The sequence below is a fragment of the Nothobranchius furzeri genome, chromosome 15, assembly GCF_043380555.1.
Source record: "Nothobranchius furzeri strain GRZ-AD chromosome 15, NfurGRZ-RIMD1, whole genome shotgun sequence".
NCBI lineage: Eukaryota > Metazoa > Chordata > Actinopteri > Cyprinodontiformes > Nothobranchiidae > Nothobranchius > Nothobranchius furzeri.
The window spans coordinates 33,298,852-33,323,882 of record NC_091755.1 but is presented as its reverse complement, the minus strand read 5'-3'; the positions used below and the strand labels follow the sequence as shown (position 1 = coordinate 33,323,882).

At 41.4% G+C, this 25,031-nt stretch overlaps 1 protein-coding gene across 1 annotated transcript in view; it reads right to left on the bottom strand.

Annotated features, from left to right (window-relative positions):
* sema3bl (sema domain, immunoglobulin domain (Ig), short basic domain, secreted, (semaphorin) 3bl) overlaps positions 1-25,031 on the bottom strand; it is a 79,878-nt gene that overhangs the window by 37,339 nt on the left and 17,508 nt on the right. The window contains exons 2-3 of the mRNA XM_015967390.3: positions 17,164-17,324; positions 10,889-10,948 (exon numbers count right to left, since the gene is read on the bottom strand). Of these exons, the coding sequence (XP_015822876.1) occupies positions 10,889-10,948; positions 17,164-17,324 (221 nt within the window). The remainder of the gene's footprint in view (positions 1-10,888; positions 10,949-17,163; positions 17,325-25,031) is intronic.

Genomic DNA, 25,031 nt, shown 5'->3' with positions numbered 1-25,031 from the left:
AAGATTCCTGCAGGGAGGATTTTCCTTTGATCTGTATCTTACTAAAGAAGATGCACAGCATCCAACAGTAACAAATGGACCCAGATCATGTGAAAATTCATACCCTTTTGTATTTCCATTCAACCAGAGACCTCTGTATCAGGAATCTGTGCAGCCTTGGAAACCAAAATAAGGAAAGAAATGTTGAAAAGATGAAAAATATCTCAGCTCTCCCAGTGTGGGATTTTGGGTTTTGCTATTCTGTGTGGTCTTTGAGAGATTAAGTGGCAGCAAAGGGAGGGTGGTTTAGCAGAAATGAAGTGGGTTGATTACTAAAACGCTCAAGGATCTCAGGGAGTAGCTTTCTTAGCTTGGACTGAAAATTACAGCATAAATAGCCGGGGTCAGGGCAAGCTGCTGGAAACAAAGGCTTGCAATGTTCCTTTTATTAATCTTTTATTATTAGTGAAGCTTGGTTGACCACAGCAGTGTGGTCCTAGAGAATGCACCCACACAGTAAATAACAGACATTCTACACTAAATCCACATTTGTGTCTTAGAATTCTGTTTTGTACAGTTTTGCATTTCAAACACTGTGGTAAAACGTCTTTTGTGGCTATTTAAATAATTATCATAAACAAACAGAAACAGTACCAAGACCCCTAAAAGGCCTTCATGTTTCATCGTGCCAAGAATATATGCTGGTTTATTTTGTTCAACGAACAAAGAAGCATTGTTTCCTCTAGTAGCTAAAGAGTTCTGTAACAGTAGAAAACTTCCCTCATGTCCAAAACAGTAGAAAAAATAAAATAAAAGTGCAAGTGGTTGAAAAAACACACAAGGGCATTCTTCTTAACAAATTGATAAGCCTACTGTGTGACTGAGTTCAGATAGGTGTGTGTGCAGCTGGATGTTAAACTGGGCAAACTGGTGAAGCAAATCGGTTTTGGATAGCTCTGACGGCAGAGGTAAAGTCTTATGAATGTATAGACACAGTTTCAAGTCTGCAAGACAAGCTAGCTGAAAACATGTTTTCATGCCTCTTTCAACATTGTACACACACACACACACACACACACACACACACACACACACACACACACACATATATATATATATATATATATATATATATATATATATATATATATATATATATAATTAATGAATTAAGTGGTTCTCTCGCATTCTTTTGATAACTTCAGCCAATAACATAATCGGTCTAAAAGCAACGATTGAGCCATTAGGTTGTCTGACCAATGACCGCACTTCTGGAATTACCTGGGACCTCCCAGTAACATTTACAGTGGTCGTAAGTAGGAATGAGTGGCTTGTAAGTTGTACTCTGGGGTAAAAAAGTTCTGATGGGCCTGTTTCCACACAGCAAAGTCAGCCAGAAGAGAAAGTAGCTTCAGATGACAGGAGTCTTACTTCCTGATATTCTGCCATCTTGCCTTGGAATGGATGGCAGCAACGCTACTCTACTGCTGACTTTGTTTGTTTTGCAGCATTGATGCTTTATCTCCACAAATAACACAAGCTTGGAGGAGTTCTACCGTGTGTTGCTAAGGCTAACAGTTAGCTTGTAGTAGCTGAGACGTTCTCTGCCGTTTCTGGGACGTTAAATCAACAACAGCCTTTCCCATCATGAGTCAAGTTGGGTGAGTCCATGAATGTTAAGTGACAGTGTGACGTAGATCTGTCATGATTTTCAAATCCTAGCGTTTATTGTCTAGTTTCTATCAGAAGCTAATGCAGGAGATACGTTTAGGAGACTATTTTTATGTTCAGCCTGCATGAAAAACTCAGACTGACTAATTAACATCAGAATACTAATTAACAAACGCTTTTTTCGGTGAATTGATCTTTAATTGATTTAGTTATGTTGCCACATTTGCACCAGTTGCAGAGGTACACTAAGGATACCTAAAAGACCTGCTCTGAGTTGAAGGTCTTGTTGAGACTCAAGTGGTTTACTTGTCTGAACATGGCTGATTATCACTCATACTCAGGCATGTCTTTAAAATTGCTGAAACCATCAAACACTGCAGAGATTTGCACAGCCAAATAAAATCATGTCAAAAATTTTAGCATGTCCCTTACAGAAGAACAAAATACTTGTATGCATGTGAACTTCATGAAAAGTCAGTAAACTGAGTTGTGCCATATTGTCTTGTGGTATTAGCTACATCATCTCCACTTCTTTATTAATAGTTCAGGAATTCAAAGGCCCTTGCAAGGAAAGGCTTTGCAAACCTCTACAGCCGGTCATTGTGGCTTAAACAATTTTTTGACTTTTTTGTTTCAATGGAACAGTTTGACAAACATGGAGCATTTCTGGCAGTCTTACGTGTTTTATGAACACTAAACATGTTTGGGAGAGATGCAGGTCTGGGCACAAAGCATCTTCCAGTATAAACAGCAAATGTTGAATAACAAAATAGGATTCTGTAATGTTAACAGGATTAAACAGATAAAACACACATACATGTCCTTCTAAAAAAATTAGCATATTGTGATAAAGTTCATTATTGTCTGTAATGTACTGATAACATTACACTTTCATATATTTTAGATTCATTACACACAACTGAAGTATTTCAAGCCTTTTATTGTTTCTAATATTGATGATTATGGCATACAGCTCATGAAAACCCAAAATTCCTATCTCAAAAAATTAGCAGAAAAGTGTTTTTAATACAAAAAAAGTCAACCTTCAAATAATTATGTTCAGTTATGCTATAACGGAACGGAATGACTCTTATTTTTCCCTTCTTTGCTCAAGACTAGTCTGCATGAGAGATAACTCAAGGTCTCATGCATTCCTTCTAACCTGCTAATTTTCAGCTCAACAGAAGAATGAAGAATGAACTCTTTGTTTTTAATTAATCAAAGAACTCTATTTTAATAAAGCTAATCCATCAAAGTGTTAGTCAATAAATAAGATGTGACCGACCTGTGAAATCAAAATATTAATTACTTTATTACAATGCTATAGAATATAATAAGTAATGTGACTTTAAGTGTTCCAACAGGACTCATTTCACGTGGTGTTAAAAAGATATAACACATTACTTTCACTGATCCAATCAGAATCTTACAGATCTGGCGGAGGCGTGGTTCTGATGGTGTTTGGTAATTTTCATTCGACAATAAACCATAACATCCGAAGTATAAAACTATGCCACGTCAACTCTAACGCCGGATCAAAGCGTTCCAGAGAAAGTGACGGAGTGGCCAATCCTGATCTCAACTCTTTAACCGAAATAACGACAAGCTGAAATATCCAGTCACTATACCAACCAGCGGCAACAGTTCCTTTCAGAACAAAAGCTCAACCATCCACCGACCCAGGCTTGGGTCTCACCAGACGCCAATAACTTGTCGTGTGCCCGGAAGTAACTCAAGGCGGGTTTGATCGGAACCGCGGCTTTTCCTACCGGCTCGGTTCCAGACAGATATTTCTGATCTACAGAGGACTTCCCGAAAGGGTAGGTGGACCGGCATGATGGTGTCTCATGCGTTTCTGAACTTCCTAACCAAATCTTAATGTGAAACAACATCTTCAGTTCCCTTCAGAACAATCACTTCTTCGGATTTGTTGGTTCTGATTTAACATCACACGTCATCCATTCACCGTCTCATCCATTTTAGTTACACTACACATTTAGTTTTAAAGTCAGTCTAGTTTAATTTGTTAGTAATAAAATTCTTAACTTTTAAACTTGACTCTCTCTATTCTGTTGTCTCTGAGTGAATACGTAACGGTTATCTAATCCCTGCATTAAAAAGATCCAATCTTCTGGTTTATAACCCTGCGATCCATAAGGTGGATTCCATATTTCCTATGGAATCCCACGCCTTATGGCTCATTAAAAAACTGTAATCTACTTCATTACAATGCACTCAATACTTGGTCGGGAATCGGCGAGGCATGGAGGCAATCAGCCTGTGGCACTGCTGAGGTGTTATGGAGGCCCAGGACGCTTCAATAGCAGCCTTAAGCTCATCCAGAGTGTTGGGTCTTGCATCTCTCAACTTTCTCTTCACAATATCCCACAGATTCTCCATGGGGTTCATGTCAGGAGAGTTGGTAGGCCAATTGAGCACAGTAATACCATGGTCAGTAAACCATTTACCAGTGGTTTTGGCACTGTGAGCAGGTGCCAGGTCGTGCTGAAAAATTAAATCTTCATTTCCATAAAGCTTGTCAGCAGATGGAAGCATGAAGTGCTCCAAAATCTCCTGATAGCTAGCTGCATTGACCCTGCCCTTGATAAAACACAGTGGACCAACACCAGCAGCTGGCATGGCACCCCAGACCATCACTGACTGTGGGTACTTGACACTGGACTTCAGGCATTTTGGCATTTCCCTCGGCCCAGTCTTCCTCCAGACTCTGGCACCTTGATTTCCGAATGACATGCAAAATTTGCTGTCATCTGAAAAGTCATTTGGACCACTGAGCAACAGTCCAGTGCTGCTTCTCTATAGCTCAGGTCAGGTGCTTCTGCCGCTGTTTCTGGTTCAAAAGTGGCTTGACCTGGGGAATGCTGCACCTGTAGCCCATTTCCTGCACACTGTGGCTCTGGATGTTTCTATTCCAGACTCAGTCCATTGATTGCGCAGGTCCCTCAAGGTCTGAAATCGGTCCTTCTCCACAATCTTCCTCAGGGTCCGGTCACCTCTTCTCATTGTGCAGCATTTTCTGCCACACTTTTTCCTTCCCACAGACTTCCCACTGAGGTGCCTTGATACAGCACTCTGGGAACAGCCTATTCGTTCAGAAATTTATTTCTGTGTCTTACCCTCTTGCTTGAGGGTGTCAATGATGGCCTTCTGGACAGCAGTCAGGTCGGTAGTCTTTCCCATGATTGCGGTTTTGAGTAATGAACCAAGCTGGGAGTTTTTAAAAGCCTCAGGAATCTTTTGCAGGTGTTTAGAGTTAATTAGTTGATTCACATGATTAGGTTAATAGCTCGTTTAGAGAACCTTTTCATGATATTTGAATTTTTTGAGATGGGAATTTGGGGTTTTCATGAGCTGTATGCCAAAATCATCAATATTAGAAACAATAAAAGGCTTGAACTACTTCAGTTGTGTGTAATGAATCTAATATATATGAAAGTCTAATGTTTATCAGTACATTGCAGATGTAACGTGAGGAAATATGGGTTTTCTGTCACAAAGGTGGTGTTGGACTCAGCTGGGTCAAAGCTGGGTCGCTGAGAACTTTCACCCACAGATTACGACCTGAACGCCAGCGAGTCTGGGAGGAAACCATAACATCTGAACACCTGCAGTCTACCAGAAGATGTTGTTCCCATAAATGTAGTCATAACAAGTCTTAAACTTCTTTTCTTGATTTTAATGTTAAAGAATAATCATTATCATTTTGCTCAATATAAATGTGTTTTAATCAAATGAATGATTCTTATGCTTTGGGTAATTATAATGGATTAATGAATCCATACTTAATTATATAATGTTTGAGGATGTTTGTTACCGACCTTCACACACACTCAAGCACACACACACTCAAACACACCCACACACAGATTCTCACAGTAAACTCCAAAACACATTTGCTGACGCACACGTTTACTTTGAGAAGAGAAAGGCTTTTGGTAAGTTTCAGCTTATGATTCAGTTCGTGCTTGACAACGAAAGAGAGAGGACCTGAATAAGTGCTAAAGTGGGGACAGAGCCGATCGGCTCATTTCTCCCCCCCCCCCCCCCCCCCCCTCCTGCTGTTCCTGTCAGCCAGACAGAATAGCTGAATCGCAACATCTAACACAGACTCATACCGAGTCTTTTGATTTCTGAGTGGACTAAACTTAACAAAACGCACCGACAAAACACTTTACCATCAACGTGTACCGAGGGCAACTCTGGACCGGTTCGTGGCGCATCTTTGTCTTCTTTGCCAGCCAAGGTGCCCTGGATGAAACATCATCCTAAGGTGACGTCCCGGGTCCAACAGGGAGTCCGATTTTCGGTGAGGCAGAACACGACAGATAGCGTTTTGATACATCTTTTCCAACTAAACCTAAGTTTATTCAAACCATCACTTTTCACTCAGACACCTGTTTCTTCCTGAAGCAAAATCTGATGCACACCCGCACTCAGCTCACCTCATATTCAATCTTCACACACTCATCACAAGGTCTATTTGAGCAAGAACAGCATATCAACTGTTAAAGATTGTCCCACAAAGTTGCCAATGTTGATTGTTATTTCCTGTTTGTCAATTTCAAAATCATTAGTTTAATTTGAAGAATTAAAACTTTTAATTGTCAAACTTGTTTCTTCATTGAACTGAAGCACAGACCCACGGATATTATCGACATTTTATCGATGAAAACAACCTTTGAGTCTTCTTAAAACTATACAATTTGGTTATTAATTTAATAAAATTAATATCACAAATTACAATGTAGAATGGTTCCTCTTTCATAAAAGAGCATAAACCACAACGCTACAGTTTGACCAGCCAGCCAGTTCTACACAGAAAATGAACTTTATCACAATATGCTAATTTTTTGAGAAGGATCTGTAAGTAAAATATCTGGACAGCTGCACAGCTGAATAAACTAGTCCTTCCAAGCCTTGGGTCTCTGCCGCAGTTAATCCTCAACTCATCCAGTTTTCTTCACTTATTTCCAGCATCACAAAAGAAGATGAGAAACTTTCTTTATTTCTACCAAATTTTCCCACTTTCTACCAGCTAAATGGGTCAGATTTTAAGGTAAAAAATATTAATAAAATGATGCATCCTGATTAAATCCAAAAAACGGCACCATTATACTCCTGCTTGTTGATTCTTTGCACTGTGCATGTGAAGGTGAACTGCTGTGAACAAATCAGTTCTTCTCGACTTCCCTAATCTGCAAATTAACCTTTAAAAAGACAATTATTTAACCTAGCTAGTCTACTGCTATCTTCTTGTCAACTGAATTCTTCCCTGGCTGATTGTTTTGTAATTACAGGTTTACAGTGGCAGAAAGAATATTAGCTGATCTGAGTCCAGTTTTAAGCTAGACGTGCAAACAGATGAAGCAGAGAAAGGCAAGAGCCAAAGCAAGACGGTGCACGCTTAGCTGGAATAAGTGAATGCCCTGCGCGCGCGCACACACACACACACACGCACACACACACACGCGCGCGCGCGTAAAAAGAAGCAACAACCTTTAACCTTTTAACCTATGCCTCCGTTTTGTCGGTGGTGAACAGACCTGCACAGCAAAAGTGTGAGATTTATCACATGTGGCCCATCCTCACGAGTCCTTTCTCTTCTAAAACGCCTCACAATACAACAATAATTCACCCAATCTGGCACCAAAGGACTCTGAACACAAGATCCGCAAAGGAATGAATGTCTGTTTAATTCCACAAAACCCGACAAACATCTCGATCTGGTTCACACATACAGAAACAGGCAGGTTCCCTCGACTGCTTTTTCCTTTACAAGCACAATAAAGTCACACACAAGTCATGAGCTTTCGAATAATCCATTGTACCGTTGCTCTGCTGCAGACAGTGCACTCAAACACACAAGCTCTATATGCAGCACATAGGAAACACTTAATAAAACTGATATAAGACACCCTGGACACACCTGCCACTTCAAACACTTAGAACATATACATGTACACACACACACACAGACATACAATGGCTAACCTCTTCCAGATGGGGTGGCTGTCAGATGTCTTGCTGTGAGTAGAAACCTGCAAATATTACTATGTTTCTGTAATTCATGTGTCGTGTATTCACAGTGTGAATGAATCAATGAGACGAATGTATGCATTATAAATGTAGCAATTAATACATATTAATTATGACCAATAAGATGTGATTATTCCATATAAATATGAAATATCAATCTGATTGATCTTTGAATGTTTAATCAGAAGATTCTAGGGTTCTTTGCCTATTCAGGGACCATAAACACACTTCGTATTAATTCAGACAGAGTCAGTATACAGTTTATAAAACGAATTAAATTCTTTTCCCTAAACTAATAATTTATGAAAGACAAGATATGAATAATGAGATGTGATGTGGTGGATGTGAGGTGTTGTGATGGAAGCTAGATGTTGTAGCAACCGTTCTTTGTATCTGAGAGAAGTTATGAAATCTGGGTGTAAAACAATTTGTTGTTTGTTCTAAACTAGAGAGTTGTTTATTAAAAACAACATCAGACACAGTCTGTCGTGCCAAGTCTACGCACCCTTGGTGTGGAGGTTCTCGTTCGATCAGGGGGGGTCGATGGTCACTGCCGGTGGAGTGAACCTCTTGATATCAGGAACCCGTACCGTAGACAGTTCCGATAGGACCCGTCCTGTCTGAGATTACTCTGGAAGTAATTCTTGTTTTATTAAACTGCTTTGTTATGATTTCTGGCCAAGTCTGGCCAATCAGAGTTTGACACGTTTCTGAGTTTTTACCAACATCCCTCAGAAAGCCACGCCTACCTTCAGATACAAAATTCTTAACCTTAAATGTATCTTATTGTAACGTGTAGGAGTGTAAACAATGATTAACTTGTTAAATCAAACACTGATTTGTGATATAAATGGATCATTGCAAGAACAATGTTCATTTCAAATTCATTGATTTAAGCACAGATTATTCAAACATTTCATTTAAACATGTTGCTCATTCATCACATAACTATAACTATAACATCGTGGAGTCATCTCTTATTCAGAGTGAAGAATGTTGACGTTTGGCATTCACACACAGAGTGCAGGAACCTTGGGAAAGAATGTTTGTTTGAATGTTTTGTCTTCATGGAAAGTCAACACGCAGTGAGCAGAACCTTCTGGATTTAGAAGGCCAAATAGAAAGTGGATTTATGCTGTAGATGAAAAGTTATTATGTTGATCAATATATAAGTGAAAATTTACCCTTTTGGAATGTTACATAAATAACACTGCAGCAACTTTCCTCAATTGTTCTTTGTTTTGTGTTTCGTGACCATTTTCAGCTCAGGTTTGGTCACTGATATCAAACGGTTTCACGTTTGAAGTGTAAGAAGGCAAAATCAAGGTAAATGCCTCCTTTCTGAGTCATTTTTTTATGCCATACCAAGCAAGGCCAATCAAGGAACATCCAAGCACCTTTCTGATGATGCATTTCATCCCTGTAGCATCACAGCTTCACTACACTCCGTTTCTCTGCAAAAAGTTCCCAAAAGAATATTAAAAGAGCTATTCTATACCTTTATCACTTGGGTTGCACAAAACATTAGAATCAACACTGTTATCGGCTGATGTTGATAATTGTTAAAAATCAGCTTTACTCATTTTTTAACACATTTGCAGTGGTCTCTAGTAGGATTAAATGCTTTGTGAGTCGTACTTTGGGGGAAAAAGCTCTGGTGAGCCTGTACCAGGAACTAGAGCTGAGCCAGACCAGAGTTGAGCTTCAGACGGCAGGATTTGGAGTCTTCCTGATAGTTGGACACCTTGCCTCTGATTGGATAACAGCAATGCGACTCTACCACTGGCTTTGTTTGCTCTGCAATGTTGATGTTTTATTTCCACAAATAGTAACACAAGCCTGGAGAAGTTCTACCATGTGGTGGAGTTGCTGATGCTAACAATGAGCTTATACTAGCCAAGACATTCCGTTTCCTGGAAGCTAAAAGAAAAACAGCCTTCCTTAGGAGCCAAGATGGGTGTGTCCATGAATGTTAAGTGACAGTGTGATGTAGATCTGTCAGGCTTCTCACATCCTAGAGTTTCACCACCTATTTTCTATCAGAAGCTAACGCAGGAGATAGGTGTTCAGCCTGCATGAAAAACTCAGTGACCGATTACAATCAGAAATAATAATTAAAAATAATAATTAAAAAATGTGTTTTCAGTGATGTAGACCTTTAACAAATCGGCAACCATCCAATAAGTAAAACTGGGCTGATATTGACAATAAATATTACATTCCATCCTGTTGTAGTTCATGTAAGTGTTTCAGGGAGGTGTGTGTGTGTGTGTGTGTGTGTGTGTGTGTGTGTGTGTGAGTGAGTGAGTGAGTGAGTGAGTGAGTGAGTGAGTGAGTGAGTGAGTGAGTGAGTGAGAGAGAGAGAGAGAGAGAGAGAGAGAAAGAGAGAGAGAGAGAGAGAGAGAGAGAGAGAGAGAGAGAGAGAGAAAGAGAGAGAGAGAGAGAGAGACAGTGATAGTGATGCAGAAGTGTGGGGGTCTTTAACTGAACCAGAGAACGATGCGGATGATACGGTTGTATATAAAATATTCAGTATTGATAAATATTGGTTATCGGCCATAATGGCAGTATTAATATTGGATATTGATATCGGCCCAAATTGTTATATTAACACTATTTAGACCTAAATAAAGTAAGTGGGTTAGCAACATTTTTGTCACTAACGTCACAGTCTCGTGTCACACAAAGCTCTGACTAGGTGGATACATTTTGCACAAAATTCATTTGCAATTTAAGCAGAAATTTGAAGGTTTGGTTGTATTGTTTTTGGCAGCATTCAAATGTCATAGTCCAAGTTTCTAAAAGAAAGAATGGGATTCTGATGACAGACGTGAGGATCAACTGTTACAGAGGAAGGACAAGTGGGAAAGTAAATAAAAAAACTCAGCAGGCAGGCAGGAAATGACCAACAGCGCTAGTTATAGAGCACAGGTAGGAAACGACGGTAGGTCCCTGTAGAAGGTCGAAAGAGATGAGAAAAGACACCAAACTGTAACTAGAGGTAAGATCCTCCATGTCAAATTCAAGTAAACACATTTTATCAAAGTAAAACATATTCTTTTGCTACCATGACAGGTCTGTGACATGAAGTGTAAATCATTGCTTCATTTAGCCAAGTTATAAATAAAACAGATATTGATCATTTCAACAAGGTGTCGAGAGTTCTCTGCTGGATGCTTACCTGTTCTTTTCCTGTCTGGATGCAGTCTTCTCTGTTGCCAGGCAACGGTGGCCAATAGATCTATAGAAAATTAAATAACACAAAAAAAGTTTCTTTCATAACTTTGAATTTATGCAAACAGCCATTATATTCAGCCATGTTAGCAAATGCAGTTGTTTCAATGGGACCACAATGTTTTGTTTAAAACAACAAACACATTAAAATCTGCCTCTGTGTAATAAAATATGAATTATTCTCTAGAAAAGTTAGACTTGGCAGAAAATGGAAGCTAATTTACCAAACCACTACATTTAGTCATTATGAAACTATTGTTTTGCAAAAAGCAGCATAAGACTGTAAAACATGATGGTTTTGCTGTTTTAAAACAGGAGACATGATTTTCCTGGTTTTTAAGTTTCAGAACATTAAAGTTTTAAAGATAATTTAAATAAGTTCTTAAAAGTTGTTTTTAAACAAAATGCTGCTTCAGAGTTAAGAGAAAAAAGATCCGGGAAAAAAGTCCAATATCTGGAGATCTAATCCCCTCAACCATCATTACTTTCTGTTGTTTAAATTAATCATGTGTATTTTGGGGTCAGTGTGAAGCAAACAGTTTTTTCAGTGTTAAAGCACCATCAGGATCTTCAGTCAACATTCATGAGACGTATTATTGTCCCTTGGTCAATGCAAACTTTTAAGATCTACAATTACTTGTGCCAAGAATTGAAACTAGACCTTTGGTCGCTGATAAGCAAAGGAAATGTGCTGAAACGGAAAATGCCTTCAGGATATTGATTTAAGACCATATGGGCTTAAAAAAAAGAAAATGTTTATTATTTTTCTGTCAAACATTTTTCAGTGTTCTAATGAAATTCTCACAGTAGAGGTTCCAGAATAGTCTTATCAGGAAAGACTTCCTCTCATTGTGCCAACTACACAACTAACCCTGTTAGATGTTTGATTTGATCATGGCTGGTCCCACACTGATGTCTGTGAATGTAAAATGAAAAAACTGTCCCTGAAGAGGACAGTCCCAGTCCAAGTTTGCTGAGCTTTAATGTTCCGAGTAGAACTTGGTTTGTACAGGAATAATAAAAACAGCAAGTCTCAGTCTGGTCGAGGCGGAAACGGTCTTTGTTTTGGTTAACGGAGATAAAAGCAGCCAGCAGGAGAAAGCCAATTGTTTGGACTTGCATAATTTTGGCCGATTGTGCTCTAAACCGCATGTACGTGTGTAGAACCCGTGTTAGCCACAGAAATACATCGAGTCTGAACTAGAAGCTGTAAAAAAGATGAATTGCTGGATCAAAACTTGTCTTGTACTTCTTCAGGTTTCATGTCAGCAGTAAAACTAAGACAGATTATTTCTCCTCTGCGATAAATCCAGATCATAACAGTCCACCTGCTGGACTCAGAGTAAATCAGTCTGACTGAAACTTGGCACCAAAAATTACCCGACTGAAAATTAGAGCAAGTTTTAGTTTGAGCCATAGATGATAATAAAATTAAAAATTGTTAAGAGTTGAGTGTAAAAATGTCTACTAATAGGTTTTCTGTCAATGGAAATAAATTCTAGCTTGTTGAAAGAAAAGCTGCATCACAATTCACAAGAGTTTAAACACAGAAAACCCTGAAACTTTAATCTGGAGGGGGTGGGGGGTCCTGTGGGAGACATTTTGCTGCTGTGCCTCACGTCTTTGGGTTACCCGAGAAGTACCACACTCACTGTAAATACATATAATTACATTTAGTAAAAAGATACACCACAGTTCACATTCACTCATCAGCACACACACTCACATGGAGCTCAGCTTCCCTGAGGGTGGGGAAAGCTGGGAGCAAATTGCCGACCATCTGATTGACAGACGACACTAAACTGTGTCTAACCAATGCAGAAACCACCTGGTGAGTCCACTGGAGTTCATGTGGTGTTGTATTCCTGCTGTAGTCCAGCTATGTAATCCACACGGCAACAATTATGAATTTTACTGAACTTAAACATTGTTTTATTGAGACTGGGGAAGATTAAATTTATCATGTAGCCATGAAAATGATAGAAACCATTTCCTTCACACATTTCTAAACGCCAACTACTACAGTTTGTAAGAAGTCAAATTATAAACCCATGTATGTAGGTTTAGATAAGCCACATCCTCAACAAACAGAGAGAAAGAAGGTCTTTAAAGGTGCCCCTGCCCTCCAAAGGACCTCAGCCTACTCAGCAGGTAGAGTCTGCACTGAGCTTGAAAAGAGCATCGGTGTTGTGGCTCCAGTCTAGCTCCAAAATCTGTTCCATGGATTTTTACCAGTACCGATGCAGAGAGCCTGTGTCTGCCCAAATCCACCACCAGCTTCAGATTTTTTACATGAGGAGCCACAAAGATCTTTGATATTTAGTAGCCAACATTGTATTCTTAGTCTTCAGTTGAACTGTTAACAAGTCTAGCTTTGTCTGGATAACCAGACCATAACCCTTATAAAAGATCCACAACAGACAGGAAGCCGTTTGATTGGTGCTTTATGGGCTGGCACGCAGCGGTGCGCAGTACCGCCACTTCTTATTTGGACCTCTCAGCATATCTGGACTTTTTTCTAGAGCATGGTGCATACCACTAGATTTTCCTGTCATTTACTTGTCGAAAACTCAGATTTCTGAAAAAGAACCTCTCCCTGTGTCCAAGTAAACACCAGCCATCCTCTTTTCCTCCTAGCGCCGCCCTTCGAGACGTGTAACATGCGCCCCACGAGGAGCCTGTTTAGCACAAAAGGATGCATTCTCTCTAAATGTGCAAAGGATGTGCATCACTGTCGTGAGGCGCGCCACCTTTACAGCGCTGCTAGTCACCATCAGCCCAGCCAAGAAGAGAGAAAATATTTCTCCTTCATCAGCCAGCATACATAGGTGGGCCCCATATGGAATATACATGGACAATCAGTATGGGTTCCACAATGTTTCATGGTGGCCCCATAGGGGGTTGCCCAGAAAGAATTTAATGGGCCCATGTATAAGTCAACCCACCTGGGTCCCTCTGAAAACCCACGCAGGGCCCATCAATATCTATGAGGGCACCCCCCTGTGGAGCCACCAAAAACATTTTGGAACCCATACTGATTGCCCATATATATTCCATATGGACCCCCTATACATGGCAGCCCTGACCTTACATGCTTTACCAAAATACTAATAAACCCAGCTCTAACCCAAAACTGTCTCAAAATAGTTTTGTTTTTACTAAATGTTTCCTATTGTCCAAACATCAGCATGAACGTGTTGTCCACCTGCTGCTTTTGATTACGATTTAGGTAAACTGTTTTATTCTGTCACAGGAAACTGACGTCACAAATGTGTCATCTTGCGTCAAGGTTTTCTTTGATATTTAAGCATCTATTTACACTGCAAAGATGCCTTTCTAAGAAGAGAAGTAAACAGCACTCGCCAACACATGTTGTCTTTTGATTTTAATCTGTACATGTAAACAAATGACAGCTTGGGAAGGAACAGAAGATCTGGAATTCATCACATGAAGTCTGAAAGAGATCTAATCCAACACAGCACTTTGAACATTTAAACTAAAAGCTTGTTTAGAAAGGTATATCTGAATTTTTTGCCATCTATTTTCTCAGAGAGCATTCAATTCACTTCAGTTCAATTCAAGTTTATTTCTATAGCATAAAAATCACAACAAGAGTCGTCTCAAGGCACTTCACACATTTAACATTCCAATACAGGTCAGTTTGTTAAGCCAATCAGAAAAAAGTTTCCTATATAAGGAACCCAGCAAATTGCATCAAGTCACTGACTGACTGGTGTCAGGGACTTTACAACTATCCTCACACATCACTAAATACACTTCTAATCAAACGTTTAATGAAGACTGAATCCTAACGTTTACTTCAGTGCAAATGATAAATTCATTGTACAAATTTTACCTCCTAGTTTTGGTCCTCACACGAAGATTGTACAAATTTGTACGACTGAAGTGGAACACTAAGACGATTGAACAAAAAGAGTCTACCAAAGAGAAACATTACATTTCAACACATGCTCTCCACTTATCAACAACTTCTTCTTTACAGGCCAAAAGGGATCACTCTTTCTGGTGTTAGGAAACACTAAACAAGCTGGCCTGGATGCCATCTCCACCATCACTAAGACAACGCTGCTCGAACCATTCAGAGGGTAACCAAACCCAAACAAACGAGTTTGAATATGAAGAAATACATGAAACCTCTGCAACATCTAATCCTACTTTCAGGCTGAAAAACAAACGTAAGGAAATGCATTTAGTAATCGAAGATGGAGTTTTAAAGACCATTTAAATTTGTTTGTCTTCTGGCATGGAGAAATCCTTATTATATAGAATAGTTATAGTGAGCTAATTTTGTGTTTTATTAGTTTTGTGGGTTAACTGTAAGTAATGGAATATCACAGATTTATACAAGCAAGTAGGGAAACATTTGGACAGGGAGCTGGACTTAAAATGTATACAGCAGCCATGCCATCAGATGGCATTTTTGTTCTTTTTGGCTTCAACTTCTATGTTTTATCCCTTTGGCTAGTTAATAAACATCTCAATGACGTCAGCATGTTATTTTAAATAATACACCATCGGCACTCAAACCATTTGATTTTAATGATGCGTTGTACTACAAAAGCTATACGTGCTTCAACTAACAATGATTTAACAGAGAAAAACTAACAGAATTCAACTGAAACATGGATAATCTGCCTCAAAATCCACTAAATCTGAGGGATAGAGGATTAGGTGAGACAATACACATCAATATGAAAGGAAGGAAGGAAGCACACACACACACACACACACACACACACACACACACTTATTCTGTTCTTTATGCACCTAGCTGGACTGCACTGGGGATATAAGCTCTGAAACATTATTTTTGTTGGGTACAAACCACGTTTTTGGAACACAGAGTGCCTTTATATGTTAGAGTAATGTTCAGGAAGGATATGTCTTTCTTTCCTGAAGCATTCTGAAATTGCACGTTGGTGAAATAAAATACAAATTGAATTTAAGCTCACTTATTTCCCTCCCGACAAATCTTTGAATAAACATGCAATGATAGGAGGTATAATAGCTCACTAAAAGCATTAATCAGACTAAAACCCTGCCACTACTCCCTGTAATAAATTACATTAAATATGGATTAAAATCTAATGTGAAGTATAAATTGTTCCCTTGTTGTTACCGCCCAAGCTGAGTGTGGGCTGGCTGAATTAATGCACTGTGGAAAAAGGTATTTTAACACCAAGATTCACTCTGCTGCTATAACACTGTTTTTTTTTTTCTCTCAGAGTGGTGGAGATAAAACAACTACATTTACGTGCAAATGTTGACCGTTATTGATTTTTGCTAAACAGTGCATTAGAATGCTTCGTACAATAACTTGAATACTTTTAAAGTTTTATAATGATATTTATAAAAAGTTTTTTACTCTGAGCCAAAACTTTCCACTTCAGTAGCAATTTGCATGTTTAAACTTATGACTCATCAGTTTTATCTACATTTAGTTTGAAGGGCAGTTTTGTGGTTTTCAATTACTCCTCACAACAAAAAGATGAAATGTTAAATGACCCGCTCTTGTATAGCGTCTCTCCGAGTAAGGACTCCAAAGCGCTTTATACTACAGTGTATCAATCACACATTCACACACTGATGGTGATGAGCTACGATGTAGCCGCAGCTGCCCTGGGGCGAACTGACAGAGGCAAAGATCTGGTCTAAAACTCAACGTGGAGTCGGATTTGTTTTTGTCTTTCATGCACGGTAGGCGAAGAGATGCAAAGGGAAAGGATCTAGTTTACTGTATGTATTCAGGCCAACTGAGTAGGTAACCATTGGCTAACAGTCATACATTTACTTTTAAAAAGGGATGAACATTCATTGTTCTTTTTCTGGAAATTGATTTGTTTTATTGAACTGCATTTAATCTTTTCCACATTTAACCAATGATGCAACAGTTGTTATAATAAAGTGTCAATTCAAGTTTCATGACTGCACCCCCCATCTGTGCATGGTTTATGGCAGACTAGACTTAAACAGATGTTTGGCTGAAGGAAAATTTTGGAGGAAAAAAAGTAAATGTGTAGCATGTCATATATGTCATCACCACTTGCACAATATCAGTCACTTGCATAAAAATGCATGCAGTGTGTAAGAAAATATGCAATGCAATGCCCAATTTTTGACCATCAACTATTAACCTTTGCAAAAGTACAAAGTATGTTTATAGTTTTACATGAATAGTTTTAGTATCCACTAAAATCTCACCTCTTTGGACTCACTGCTGACAGGACCCAGCATGAGAGAGTAGAGGACATCTTTCCCTCCCAGGAAAAGCCGATCACGGTACTCATCAAGAAAGATGGCGCTAAGAGAGAGCTGGCCATCATGACCGTTGAAGATGGATGATCTGTTTGTAGACACCAGATCTGCAGCAAGAGGGAGAAAAATAACAGACTTAAAATAGAAACCTACTAAAAGTATTGAGATAAGATTAACAATGTCCTGAGAGCATAGACATAGTTCAGAGATAGACCACGCATGTCTAATTGTAATGGACAGTGTAGAAGACTCATCACTGGAAAGACCAAATGTAGAGAAAAATAACATTTTAATGCGTTTCAAAACTAAACATTCACCGGTGGTGGATTTATGAATTTGCAGTGAGGATAAAGAGAGGTTAAATGTTCCCACTGTAGCTTCAGCTGGGCAGAGGACTCCTGCACAAACACAATGTCACTAGAAAAACTTTCCAACTTTCTTGAAAAGGATTGATAAGAAAGGTCTGAATACTTACTAAACAGAGAAAAAATATGTTGTTTAAATTTTTTTTTTTTTTACTTTTGCTCTATGGCAACCTTTTAGGGACCTGTAATTAAATGTCATATTGGTGTTGCTGAGGTTGTTGCTTTAAAACCTACAATTAATGACCTCCGTAATAAAATTATGTCAGGCAATGTGTGACATTCTGCACTAGCCAAGCTAATTCAAAGCTTCATGTAGAAGAATGCTGCCTCCGTAATGCTTAATACAAGAATTATGAACCCTTCCTGGTATTAAATCTTATCCAAAGTCCCCCTGGAAATAAATCATCTTTGCACACAGTTAATCGGATGGAGCTGAGCGTATTGCTCCTATCAACATAGCTTGAAGCAAGCTAGATGGATTCCTTTATTGTTATTTATTTTCTCTTGTGAATCTAAAAAGATTTCAGCTGCTTCCTGGATTCCCTAAGCAGACTGAATTTAGAGGGGACATATTATGCAGACTCACCTTTTGGATCCTTCTGTGCTGCTATGTGGGTCTCTACAGTCTCTAAAAACACTTCAAATGTACAAAAAAAAGTCCATCTATTGTCTCAGTGTTTGATTTGAGCCATTATGCGCCTAAAACATGCTGTTTCAGGAAGTACCCATTTGTGACATCACAAATGGAGCTTCTCAGCTTGTAGCAGGAAGAAAAGCTCAGATGCTCCTGTTTCAGCACAGAGAAATCAGACAGAGGAGTGGTAACATCAGACAACAGGTTTATGAGTCTAATTTCCTGATATTTGGACATCTCGCCTCTGATTGGCTAACAGCAAAACAACTCTACCACTGACTGTTTGTTCTGCAACGTTGATGTTTTATCTCCATAAATAACTCAAGACTAAAGGAGTTCTGCCATGTTGTGGAGTTGCTAATGCTAATGGTTAGCTTCTACCAGCTAAGACGTTAGAGTTTCGCAGTCTATTTTCTATCAGAAGCTCCTGCAGATGATAGGTGTACGATACCATTTTCATATTCAGCCTGCATGAAAAACTCAGGATGACCGATTATAATCAGGAATAAGACTTAAAAAACATTTTTCAGTGTTCCACACATTTACTTTTCTTCCACTATTTTCCTGTTTTACCCAAAAAAGCAGCAGAAAGAGAAAATGTTCAGCATTGGCTTCAAGAAAATAAAACCAAAATATACAGAAAATGGTTAATAATCTACCCAAAGTCATTAGGTACCGTTTCCACGGTGATCAGGCAGCAGCTCTGCAGGAGACCAGGTTGACTTTAAGTTCATAAAGACACAGGGTTTCTACTCTAAATCCTACACACACACACACACACACACACACACACACACACACACACACACACACACACACACACACACACACACACACACACACATTCCCTCTCAGGCTCTCAGACTCCCAGAATGTTCTCTAACACAAACATCTCTTAAATCTGCGTTCCCCTTTTTGTCCTGTTTCTTCTCCTCTAGCACATAGTTTCGTTCTTTCTGTCAAAGTGATGAGATGAGGAGAGAAATAACGTGTGAGAGAAGACGTCGTCGGCATGCCAAAATCTGGAAGGAGTCGCTGGGCTGAATCGGCTTCCCGCCTGTCTCTCAACACTCATCTGTCACACATCTCGGTTGACTCACAGACAAGCGTGGAAACACGAAGATGGTGAGAAACGGGCTCGAGTCACTCACCACTCGGGGAGAGTAGCGACAGAGGAAGCTCCTGAAACCTTGTCCATCACTGGCAGGATCACAAACATCTGATCTGTTTTTAGAAGACATCACCATACATATCTCACATAAACTCTAGATTTAGATGATTTGTTAAAACTGATTTTATCTGTCAATAACTTCTGCTTCTTTTAGATCACTTAATAAATTATGTTACTGAAGAAACTAATTCACTTATTTTTACCAGCTTTTATTTTGTTAAACAAAATCCAAATTCTGGATTTTAAGAAAAAAATGACCAGTTCTCACTAAATAAAATACGACTATAAATGAACTTCTGATTCATCCAAAACATGTTTGTTCTTCAAACACAACTTCCTCTAAATTATCCTCATTAGAAGAATGTTAAAAAAAACCTTCAAAAGCTTATCTTTAAGATTTTCTTTCCAGCAGCTGAATCAAAACCAGAATTAAACAAAAACCTTCAAGAAACACGAGATTCCACCGAGACCTGCATTCGAGTTCATCTAGTGTTTGTAAGAAAAATCCTAAATAGACAGCATTAGGAGAAGGAGTTCAGTAAGTGAGACAGAAAACGGTGTCGCTGGTGGCAAGGCAATAATGAGGAAGCAGGACAGCATCTGGAGTTTCCAGAGAGGAGAAAGAGTTTGTCCAACTCATACAACATTAAAGCTGGAGAGTGGTAACGTTGTTACAAGTCAGAAAATAATGAGCAGGAATGAACAGAAAGGCGGACACAAAATGATGGCTGATGGTTTTATGGATGGAGGGCAAATCAGAAATGATGTAAAAGACAAAGGAGAGACACTCCATCTACTTTGCATCAGAGTAGAGTCGCTGATCCGTCACATTTCTGCATGCCCAAAAATAGTGTGTGAAAAACTTTCCACCTTCATGCGGGGGACTACCAATGGAAATTAGCCTCTTGGCTATAACTGGAAACATTTGCATAGTAAAATGTGTATTAATGCACACTGTCCCTCTAAATCAAGTAACAGTAATTCATTCATTCATTCATGAATCCATTTGCATTAGCAACTTTGAAAATCAACACTTAGCAGATTTGCACTTTTTATGAATGTAAAACATTTTCTGAACAAATGAAGAACCAGAAATGATCCAGAAAATATCCATGACGATCATCCAGAAAATATCTCACAAATACTGAAAAATGTGCAGACGATCGCAAGACTAAATCCCAGCTGTTGTTCAGAATATTCTGATGAATTTAGGGTTAATCCCAAATTACTTAAAATAAACTAACTTTAAATATTAGCAGCTTTTAGCTTCTTTCTTGTTTTACTTTGGTTTTTATTTGTCATTAAATGAAAACTGACCTGCTCTTGTCTAGCTCCTTTCAGAGCCAGATGACTAATGTCTTCGTCTTCGTCTTCCTCCGCTTTTCCGGGTCCGGGTCGCGGGGGCAGCATCCCAACCAGGGAGCTCCAGGCCGTCCTCTCCCCGGCCTTGTCCACCAGCTCCTCCGGCAGGACCCCAAGGCGTTCCCGGACCAGATTGGAGATGTAACCTCTCCAACGTGTCCTGGGTCGACCCGGGGGCCTTCTGCCGGCAGGACATGCCCGAAACACCTCCCCGGGGAGGTGTCCAGGAGGCATCCTGACCAGATGCCCAAACCACCTCAACTGGCTCCTTTCGATCCGGAGGAGCAGCGGTTCTACTCCGAGTCCCTCCCGAATGTCCGAGCTCCTCACCCTATCTCTAAGGCTGAGCCCGGCCACCCTACGGAGGAAACTCATTTCGGCCGCTTGTATCCGCGATCTCGTTCTTTCGGTCATTACCCAAAGCTCATGACCATAGGTGAGGATTGGGACGTAGATCGACCGGTAAATCGAGAGCCTGGCTTTCTGGCTCAGCTCCCTCTTCCCCACGACAGATCGGCTCAGCGTCCGCATCACTGCAGACGCCGAACCAATCCGCCTGTCGATCTCCCGATCCCTCCTACCCTCACTCGTGAACAAGACCCCGAGATACTTAAACTCCTCCACTTGAGGTAGGACCTCTCCCCTGACCCGGAGGTGGCAAGTCACCCTTTTCCGGTCGAGAACCATGGTCTCAGATTTGGAGGTGCTGATCCTCATCCCAGCCGCTTCACATTCGGCCGCGAACCTACCCAGCAAGAGCTGAAGGTCAGAGCTGGATGAAGCTAGGAGGACCACATCATCCGCAAAAAGCAGAGACGAGATTCTCCTGCCACCAAACTCGACACACTCCACACCACGGCTGCGTCTAGAAATTCTGTCCATAAAAGTGATGAACAGAACCGGTGACAAAGGGCAGCCCTGGCGGAGTCCAACCCTCACTGGGAACAGGTCCGACTTACTACCGGCTATGCGGACCAAACTCACGCTCCTCTGGTAAAGGGACTGAATGGCCCTTAACAGAAAGCCACCCACCCCATACTCCTGGAGCGTCCCCCACAGGGTGCCCCTGGGGACACGGTCATAAGCCTTCTCCAAATCCACAAAGCACATGTGGATTGGTTGGGCAAACTCCCATGCCCCCTCCATCACCCTTGCAAGGGTACAGAGCTGGTCCACAGTTCCACGGCCAGGACGAAAACCACATTGCTCCTCCTCTATCTGAGATTCAACTATCGATCGGACCCTCCTCTCCAGTACCTTGGAGTAGACCTTTCCAGGGAGGCTGACGAGTGTGATCCCCCTATAGTTGGAACACACCCTCAGGTCACCCTTCTTAAAGATGGGGACCACCACCCCGGTCTGCCACTCCCTAGTAACTGCCCCCGATGACCACGCAATGTTGTAGAGACGTGTCAACCATGACAGCCCTACAACATCCATAGCCTTGAGATACCCAGGACGAACCTCATCCGCCCCCGGGGCTCCGCCGCTGTGTAGTTGTTTGACTACCTCAGCAACTTCTGCCCCCGAGATCGGACAGTCCATCCCCAGGCCTCCCAGCTCTGGTTCCTCCTCGGAATGCGCATTGGTGGGATTGAGGAGCTCCTCAAAGTATTCCTTCCACCGTCCGACTATAGCCTCAGTTGACGTCAGCAGCTCCCCATCCCCACTGTAAACAGTGTGAGCGAGTTGCTGCCTTCCTCTCCTGAGGCGCCGGACAGTTTGCCAGAACCTCTTTGGAGCCGATCGATAGTCTTTCTCCATGGCCTCACCAAACTCCTCCCACGCCCGAGATTTTGCCTCGGCAACTGCCACTGCTGCACCCCGCTTGGCTATCCGGTACCTGTCTGCTGCCTCCGGAGACCCACAGACCAGCCACGCCCTGTAGGCCTCCTTCTTCAGCCTGACGGCTCCCCGAACCTCTGGTGTCCACCAGCGGGTACGGGGGTTGCCACCACGACTGGCACCGGCCACCTTAAGACCACAGCTAGCAACAGCCGCCTCGACAATCGCAGAGTGGAACAAGGCCCACTCGGACTCAATGTCCCCCACTGCTCTCGGGACGTGGTCAAAGCTCTGCCGGAGGTGGGAGTTGAAGACCGTCTTGACAGGTTCTTCTGCCAGGCGTTCCCAGCAGACCCTCACTATGCGTTTGGGTCTGCCAGGTCTACGCGGCATGTTCCCTTGCCATCTGATCCAACTCACCACCAGGTGGTGATCAGTTGACAGCTCTGCCCCTCTCTTCACTCGGGTGTCCAAAACATACGGCCGCAGGTCAGATGATACGACTACAAAATCTATCATCGACCTGTGACCTAGGCTGCCCTGGTACCAAGTGTACCGGTGGGCATCCTTATGTTCGAACATGGTGTTCGTTATGGCCAAACTGCGGCTTGCACAGAAGTCCAATAACAAAACACCGCTCGAGTTCTGATTAGGTGGGCCGTTCCTCCCAATCACACCCCTCCAGGTCAAGCTGTCATTGCCCACGTGAGCATTGAAGTCCCCCAGCAGGACAATGGAGTCCCCTGATGGAGCACTATCTAGCACTCGTCCCAGGGACTCCAAAAAGGGTGGGTACTCTGAACTGATATTTGGCCCATAAGCACAAACAACAGTCAGGACCCGTTCCCCGACCCGAAGGCGCAAGGAAGCTACCCTCTTGTCCCCCGGGGTAAACCCCAACACACAGGCAGAGAGTCTCGGGGCTAACAAAAAGCCAACCCCAGCCCTCCGCCTCTCACCCGGAGCAACTCCAGCAAAGTAGAGTGTCCAACCCCTCTCCAGGTCTCGGGTTCCAGAGCCAATGCAATGTGTCGAGGTGAGTCCGACTATATCTAGCCGGTACCGCTCAACCTCTGCCACAAGCTCCGGCTCCTTCCCCGCCAGCGAGGTGACGTTCCATGTCCCAAAAACTAGTTTTCTTGTCCGGGGATTGGACCGCCAAGGCTCCCGCCTTGGTCTGCCACCCGATTCGCATTGCACCGGACCCTTCATGTTCCTCCTGCGGGTGGTGGGTCCACAGTTGGACGAGCCCATGTATCCGGTTCGGGCTGGGCCCGGCCGGGCCCCATGGGCGAAAGCCCGGCCACCAGGCGCTCGCTCACGGGCCCCAACCCCAGGCCTGACTAATGACTAATGTGCTTTACACAATCCATCATTTATCCACTTCCATTCACACACTGGTGGTGATAAGCTGCTATGTAGCCACAGCTGCCCATGTGCCACCGGTCCCTCTGACCAGGCAATGTAAGTTGAGTGTCTTTCCCAAGGACACAGCAGCAGCAATGTGTAGCAGGAGCTGGGATCAATCCTCAACCCTCCGATTACTGGACAACCCACTTCAGCCATGAGCTACTGCCTTATCATCATCATCATCATCATCATCATCATAGCAGTACTGTGACACGTATAGGAGCATTCCAAACCAGATTCCTGTAGAATCCGCTGCAGTTGCTAAACTGACCCGCATGTCACCCCACTCTGAGTCCGATTCTTCCTGCTAGCTCAAACTGTGTGTGTCACTTCGTTCAGTTTGTTCCTATGGTGGATAATGACTAGTACCATTCACTGTTTTAGTCCATACGGATCTCACATCCGTCCAGAAGGTTGGCATTAGCATGACTCCATACACGCATCTCAATAAGGAGCTTTCTGATCCCAGAAAGACAAAAAAGTGCATCCGTATCCTCAGAATCGTATAATTCTGTTCTTTGTGGTCACGTTGAAGTGAGAGTTTATGACTCGAGATCAGAACTTTGCATTTGGGACAAAAATCCTGAACTTCCTTTGGAATTTTAATGACATGAGAATACAACCATCTTCTGTTCTTGGCAAAGGCACCAGAGTGATTATTCCATCCATCCCTTTGGTAGAAATCTGTACACCAGGTCTGTTTAATGCAATAATCATTGTCAAACGATTATATAGTCAAAAAGAAAATTCACAAGATCTTATATGACCATGTGACAATTTATCTACACTGTAAGACATGAAATGTTGATTTTATTTAACCAAGTTATGTCAACTGGTTCCACTAAACCTTGCTGCTTGAATGTAAAGAGTAGCGTTGTTAACAAACAGTGTTATGTTGACAGTAAATGCATATTTACATTGAAGCATCTTGGTTTCGACGACCTGAGAAAGATGTCCTATAGCTGGATGTTAAATCTCATATACCATAATGAACATTTTTGTTTCTACAAAAAGAACCTGAAAGTATAAAAAGGCACAGAGAACATTGAATTCAGACTCAAAATGTTCAATTCAGATGAGTTTTTAT